This window comes from Sinocyclocheilus grahami, unplaced genomic scaffold (genome assembly GCF_001515645.1).
Source record: "Sinocyclocheilus grahami isolate Dianchi unplaced genomic scaffold, SAMN03320097.WGS_v1.1 scaffold476.1, whole genome shotgun sequence".
NCBI classification, from domain to species: domain Eukaryota; kingdom Metazoa; phylum Chordata; class Actinopteri; order Cypriniformes; family Cyprinidae; genus Sinocyclocheilus; species Sinocyclocheilus grahami.
Genome location: NW_015505655.1, coordinates 1083668 through 1091134, shown reverse-complemented (window position 1 = coordinate 1091134; position 7467 = coordinate 1083668). Strand labels below are relative to the sequence as shown.

Sequence of the window (7467 nt, the reverse complement as noted above, 5' to 3'; positions counted from 1 at the left end):
AGAGTGCAAGTCTGAGAGTGCAAGTCTGAGAGTGCAAGTGCAAGAGTGCAAGTGCAAGGCTGCAGCCAGACCCTTCTCAAAGAAAGAGGAACCTGCAACTGTATGTAGTTCATTTCTTACTTTTTACTGAATTTATTTTCGGAGAAGGCAACACTGAAAGTCTCTGGTCATCAGCCAGCTCACTCGTCATTTGCTCCAAAAATACTTTAACATAACCCTGATAGGCTAGCACATGTGAAAATGGTTACCATAGTTACCAATCAACCGCAGAAATAATACAGTTTATCTGTATTACATCATTATTTTGACTTAATGTAATTAATATTCTGTATACAATTACAATACTTACAGTAAAACCCCTTTGACAACCTGCACCATTTAACCAGGACTAATACAAAAAAAATGACCATATAACGAGCATATGTCACAATTATATATAAATACACATTAGAAACAAATATAAAACATACAAGCAACAAAATGAGAAAGAATGCATTTAATTATAAAACTTTATTGAAGGATTGTTTGTCCTGGATCAGGATGGAATGATATGAAACAGATGTGAAAGTTCGTCTCCGTGGAAATAAGGAGAGGGCAAGAGTGCAAGTCTGAGAGTGCAAGACTGAGAGTGCAAGTGCAAGAGTGCAAGTGCAAGGCTGCAGCCAGACCCTTCTCAAAGAAAGAGGAACCTGCAACTGTATGTAGTTCATTTCTTACTTTTTACTGAATTTATTTTCGGAGAAGGCAACACTGAAAGTCTCTGGTCATCAGCCAGCTCACTCGTCATTTGCTCCAAAAATACTTTAACATAACCCTGATAGGCTAGCACATGTGAAAATGGTTACCATAGTTACCAATCAACCGCAGAAATAATACCGTTTATCTGTATTACATCATTATTTTGACTTAAATTAATATACTGTATACAATTACAATACTTACAGTAAAACCCCTTTGACAACCTGCACCATTTAACCAGGACTAATACAAAAAAAATGACCATATAACGAGCATATGTCACAATTATATATAAATACACATTAGAAACAAATATAAAACATACAAGCAACAAAATGAGAAAGAATGCATTTAATTATAAAACTTTATTGAAGGATTGTTTGTCCTGGATCAGGATGGAATGATATGAAACAGATGTGAAAGTTCGTCTCCGTGGAAATAAGGAGAGGGCAATAAAACCAGACAATTTAAGAGAAAGAAAAATTCAGTGCTCCACGTCGCACCCGTTCACTTTAAAACCATACAGAACTCCAGCAACGCTTCACTCAACAACAGCCCATACAGAAAACCACATGAAACGGTCTTGAGATGTGTTCGTTCAACTCCACAACATCTGTTCACTTCAACAAAATAAGTGTGCTTTCAGTTACACCAGTCCTTTTAAAACAACAAGCAATTGGGAAAGCACTGCTCCGATTCCAACGAACGCCACGGTGGATCCCGAACCGCAGCGCTTTTTGAATCACATCAGCTGATTTTGGACGAGTTTCTCGACAGCAGCTGTAGAACCTCCGCTTTGGCCTCTTGATCATTGGCAAATGTGTAAAATCTAGCTGAAATAACATAAAAGAAGCTGACGAACGAAGCCCTGCAGCTCTCAGAACACTCCGCCGCTGAGATCTCAGGCTGGCCCCTGGCGAAAGGCGACACATGACCACTGAAGCAGAGATCCGCGTCCGTAGGGACGGGCCGTGGTTTGGCTGCGCGGCAGGTGTGATGTGCTGCTATAACTTCAAGGTTCCCGGCGGAAGGCTTCCATTGCACAGTCTGTAGAAGCGCAAGTCGTTCACGATACGATACACTCCCTGAGAAAATGATGGCAGGTCCTGCGAAGGGTGGAAGACACAGAAACAAGAAGTGACTTGCATGTTAAAACATGAAAATGGTTCACAAACCAATGACATCAGCCAAACTGGATGAAGTGGACAAGTCTGTGTACAGGTGAATCTGACAAAAAAAACATCCTGGTCATATTTTGCTCCAAATAAAAAAAATTAATAAAAAAAAAACCTGTAAAAAGTGTGTGTGCATATGTATGTACAGTATATATATACACATACATACACACACACACACACATATATACACACAAACATTATACACATAAAATAATTATTAAGTTTTATATATAAAAAAAAACCTGTAAAAAGTGTGTGTGCATATGTATGTACAGTATATATATACACATACATACACACACACACATATATACACACAAACATTATACACATAAAATAATTATATAATACTTATTTCGCGTATATAATAAATGAATACTTTATTCAGCGAGAACATTAAAAAGAAAAAAAGTGATGTTTAAGACATTTATCATATATAATATTTATATTTATAAACAAACATATTCAGTATTTCCTAAAACAGCCTTAAATTTCTTGGTGCAAATTATAATCTATATAACTGATGTGTGATTAACGACATTTACGATTCATTCGATTAATTAATCGGCACATTGTGTAATTAGATTAGATTAAAAAAAATGTTAATCGCTTGACAGTCCTAAAATAAACACACACACTAACATATTCAGTTTAAAACAAGGTTTCCTAAAACAGCCTTAATTTTCTTGGTGCAAATTATAATCTAAATATTTTTTCCCCCTTTGAATTTTTTTCATTAAAAATATTTCTGTCAAAAGAGACAGACTATGTTCCAAGGCTTCACATTTGTAAAACAACACAATTTCCTGATGTAATTAGCGCTTCAGGTATTAATGGCATCAGTCATGTTCACTCACCCTCTCTGGCGTGAAGTTTCGGGCAAGCGTTGTGCGTTGGTGTGGGTCGAGGCCTTGGCAGCCATTGAGGAACTCTGGCAAGAAGGAAGAGTAGAACGCTTGGAAATCCACAGCCGCCATGTTGTAGAGCGCCAGCGTGATGTCGTCCTGGAGGAGGTCGTGACTCTTGTGCAGGAGGACTTGCAGGAGAACGTTTAAGAAGTGGAACAGCATAGTGTTCCGGAACAGCTTCTGCAATGAACGTGAACACACATGGAAATAGAAAAATTAAAAGAATGAAATACATTACACCGATAAATCAAAAAGAAATTTAATTAAACATTTAATATGCGTTTCAGTTTTAATTTATATTAAATATTACTGAAATTTTTACTTGTATTACATACAATTTTAATTTATAATGTATATTAAATATAAATTAAAACTTTAACTAAAATATACTCAATATGAATTAAAAACTTATTTAATGTTTAATTTATCTTCAATATATATTAAATATGATTTCAATTTTATTTGTATTAAATATGAGTTAAATTTCCATTTATATTGAACATAACTTAATTAAAATTTAATTAAACATTCATTACATATTAAATATAAATAAAACAAATTTTAAATAGTTTAGTTTTTAAATTTATATTAAATACAAGTGTATTTTTTATTTATATTAAATAAGTTTAACTTAGTTTATTAAATATGAATTTACATTTTTATTTACATTAAACAAATGAATAATTAAATAAATATTTTGTTAAGTATAAATCAAATGAAAATATAACAAATAAATATTTTTTTAGAATTTAGAAATCTAACAAATAAATGAATTAAAAATTTTTTATTAAACAAGTAAAGTTTTTACCCTGTGGTAGAGCTTGTGTTTGGTGTTCAGGACCTCCAAGTAACTCAAGTTTTGTTTAAAGATGTGAATGTCCGGTTGCAGAAAAGACTGACCGAATGCCTGCAAATCAAAGACATTACACTCAGACACAAAAATAGCAATAAAAGCCAGAAATGTTGTTGAAAACTGGGCTGACTCCACACACACTAAAGTGCCATTGAAATGGTTTATTGATGTAGTTCTTTATAATGAATGAATCAAACTCTGAATCAGTGAATCAGACTGAATCAGATCAGTATGGAAGGGAGAACCAGACTTGGTTAAGATGTGTTTTTAGGGCAGTTATGCATGTGCGGTTGATACCTGCATGGCAGCAATGAACTGCGCTTGGTTCTCCATGAGTTCTTCGGCTCCGCTTCTCTGAACGCTGCTCAACACTGAGCTTTTGAAGAAGAACCTCCAGTTCTGATGGAGAATCTGAAAGAGTAGCTCAAACATCTCGGCTTTCACATCTGGACAGGAACGCTGTTGAACACAGAGACCAAGATCAGCAGAGAACTTCCAGAAAGAAAAACGTTAGAGACCTTTCGATAGCTAAAACCTTTTTACTTTTAATTAAACCATTTTAATCCTTAAATAATGAAAATATTCTGTATTAATCATGTATAATTATTGTAAGTGTTTGTATTTAGTTACTGTCTACAATTAGCATTTGTCTTGTAGATGCAAATGTATTAAATGTTCTGCGTTCTGGCTTCTACACTATTTTTTCTTTTTACAGAAGTAATATTCATATATATTTTAAGTAGTCCGTATTAGTGTTGTAAAAACAAAAAATCATTGATTTACATTACAGGCTATCAGAATTTCATCTTTTTGAAAATGTATGAGCCATAAAGCTGAAAATACAAAATCTAAAAGTTTGCATATGTTAACAGGATCAATAAAGGATGATAGGTTATCAGGATTTCTTTTTTTTTTTTAAATGTAGACTATTATTTCATATGTCAGACTTTACAGGGTTACTAATATATATCACTTATTTAAATACATGGTCATGATATGTAAAATATATATATGCACCAATATATCATCCCATAATATCTGAAACATATTCTTACAGTAAATTTCTGTTGTTGTTGTTGTTGTTTTTTTAACCATAAATTCATCGACTTTAACTTAAGCGCTCTGAGGTTGGGTGTCTTTTAATTCATGCCTCATACCTCTGCCACTATTGGGTAAACCTGATCCAAACAAAGGCTGAGGATGCTGGGTAACAGAGGTTTGAAGGTCTGACCGGGTTCTTGAACCACCACCTGAGACAATAATCCACAGACAAACCGTGAGTAGCATGTTTAATAAGCACAGAAAGCCAAAAACAAAGCTGCTTTTGTTCCTTTTACCTGCAGAATCTTGAGAAACTTCTGAACCACTTTGGAGCCAGAGCTGCCCTCCTGTAAGATGCTCACCGCCAGCTGATCTCTGAGCAACATGGTGAAGATTGAGCCAAGTTAGATAAGCCTGACATCAATAAGCAGTTACACATGATTGATCAGCACCCATACAGATTCAGAAACAACTGATACTAGCTCTCATTGTCAACAAAAGCTGTGAAGGTGACCTGGTGAACATGCTGAGGAAGGTCTGGATGATCTGCTCTGTGAAGGCCACGCCCATCTGCACACGCAGCGCTTGAAACAGCGTGAGAAAGAAACTCAGCATCTCATCCGTCACATCTGAGAGAGGGAAAATGCATAAGACAAGATGTCAGTCCAGTGAAACTGAGCAAATACGATTACAACACTAGAAGGCAGTGAAGAAGAAAGTTCGCCGGCTATTCAAGTGATTTTTTCAGGGCGTCTACAGATATGAACAAGTTAAATTTAAGACCTTTTTAATACCACCTTATGTGAAATTTAAGACCAAACCTGTGATGGAAATGCACATTGTATTACATACATATATGTAATATTTAACATGTTTAAATGTAAAAAAAAAAATATATACATCATTGCTGTCAAAAATGCTATTTGTTATTACGATATACAGTGAACTTTTCATATCAGCAGACAATATCCCATACAAAATATTCCCACAAAAGTGTCGCATCACTGAGATTTTTGGTGGTGCAAACAATTTATTCTGAAGAAATATTTTCATCAGTTTTCTGTCAGCTTTTGCACACTTAAATCTGCATGTTTTTAATATTTACCACAGAATGTCATTTACCTTTATAAAGGCCAATATTTTTTTTTCCTTATTAAATGTCATCTTTCATGTCAAATTCTTACAATCGATCAAGAAATTTAATACACTACAGGGCTGCTACCAATCAAATTAAATAATTTACACTGCAAAATTACAACTGCAATAAATAATGTTATGAGATTAATGTTGTAAATAAAATTTTGAACATACAAATGAGAAATGTTGGGGAAAAATGCTAACTTTTAAACATGAGACTAAACCGACAGTAGGTGGCGTTAAGTCACTTATTCATTAAACGGATTCCTTCAAACCGCTGAATCATTCAGTAACAAAAACGCCAGTGTTGCTTGGAGAGTGTGCGCAATAACTCTGTTCTGATCTTTGTTTGGAACTATTTTCGTTGGTGAAATAGAACAAAACAGTCAATTGTGTCTAAAATGTAAATGACTTCATATACTTTACTACTTGCTTGTTGAACTAACATCAGTGTAACATTTGCAATCGTGAAAATATTCAGCAAAATAGCTCCCTTGTCATGGTATGTTACTTAACTATATCATCCTATGAATATACTAAACATTTGTAATTTTTACCTCAGTATGTTTGTTCTGTGAGTTTCTTTATGTGTGTCGTTACGCTCATTTGATTTGATTTCTCCATGAAAGTCTCTCACAGAGAGCCTCAACAGCGCGACATTGATCATAGAAATACACTATCCATTATCAATCGCTGTTTAAGCTAAATGTAATAAAATCAGAAGAATCAGTCGCGCGTTTTGATGCGTGATTATTTTTTTTGTCACTTAAGTTTTAATCAGGCTATTAGTCCTGTCGGGCAAGTGCAATTCTCAAGCCATTTTCAGTAAACTTGCAAGAACCCATTTAAAGTAGTTCGGATGCTGGTCAGCGAACTGGTGTTCGACTGTATTCTGTAACCGTAATTCTCTCTGATGACGCGGTAACTACAGCGGAGAAAAAAGTACTCTTGATGGACACTCACAAATGTTTGTGGTAATGTGACCAAAAATATTTAAAACCTACGGAATCTGAATTTAAGGCATTTTAAGGACCCGCGGCCACCCTGCTTTTGTTACCTGGCTGCTGGATGAAGAGGGGGAAGAGCGCGAGCGTGACCTGGACTGACTCCTGCAGGCTGTGGTAACAGATCTGACGGGATTTGGTGGCCTCTCCTGATATACTGTCCACCAGATCCCTCAACACGCACAGAGTCTGCTGGATCACCGCTTTACCTGAGGGACACATGATGATTTAAATTATTATCATTTTTGAAAATAATTGAAAGTTTAACTGGTAAAAAGCAAGCTTTTCAAAAAAACTAAAATAATAAATAAAAGTGTGTGTATGTATGTATGTGTATAGGTGTATAATATACACACACACATATATATACATATATTCACTACCCATCTCCTGTATTGTGAAGTTATGAAAGAGAGAGAAATCGTGGGTGGGACTATATGTTATCATATATATTATAATATTATAATGTACTTTTTTTTTTTTCAAGAAAAACTTTTATTCAGCAAGGACGTTTAAATTAATCAAAATAAAAATAACAAAATAACAACAAAAATTCAAATAAATGCTCAAAAAAAAAAAAAAAAAAAAGGAAAATGAACTCACTCCCA

The 7467-nt window shown here is 34.6% G+C and overlaps 1 protein-coding gene across 2 annotated transcripts in view; it reads right to left on the bottom strand.

Moving 5' to 3' along the window:
• Window positions 1-1313: 1313 nt before the first annotated feature.
• xpo6 (exportin 6) overlaps window positions 1314-7467 on the bottom strand; it is a 27243-nt gene continuing 21089 nt past the window's right edge. For both annotated transcript variants that reach the window (XM_016235969.1, XM_016235970.1), the window contains exons 18-25: window positions 6913-7068; window positions 5233-5347; window positions 5015-5093; window positions 4835-4927; window positions 3975-4136; window positions 3633-3731; window positions 2774-3004; window positions 1314-1844 (exon numbers count right to left, since the gene is read on the bottom strand). In XM_016235969.1, coding sequence (XP_016091455.1) covers window positions 1743-1844; window positions 2774-3004; window positions 3633-3731; window positions 3975-4136; window positions 4835-4927; window positions 5015-5093; window positions 5233-5347; window positions 6913-7068 — 1037 coding nt within the window. In that variant the 3' untranslated portion in view covers window positions 1314-1742. The remainder of the gene's footprint in view (window positions 1845-2773; window positions 3005-3632; window positions 3732-3974; window positions 4137-4834; window positions 4928-5014; window positions 5094-5232; window positions 5348-6912; window positions 7069-7467) is intronic.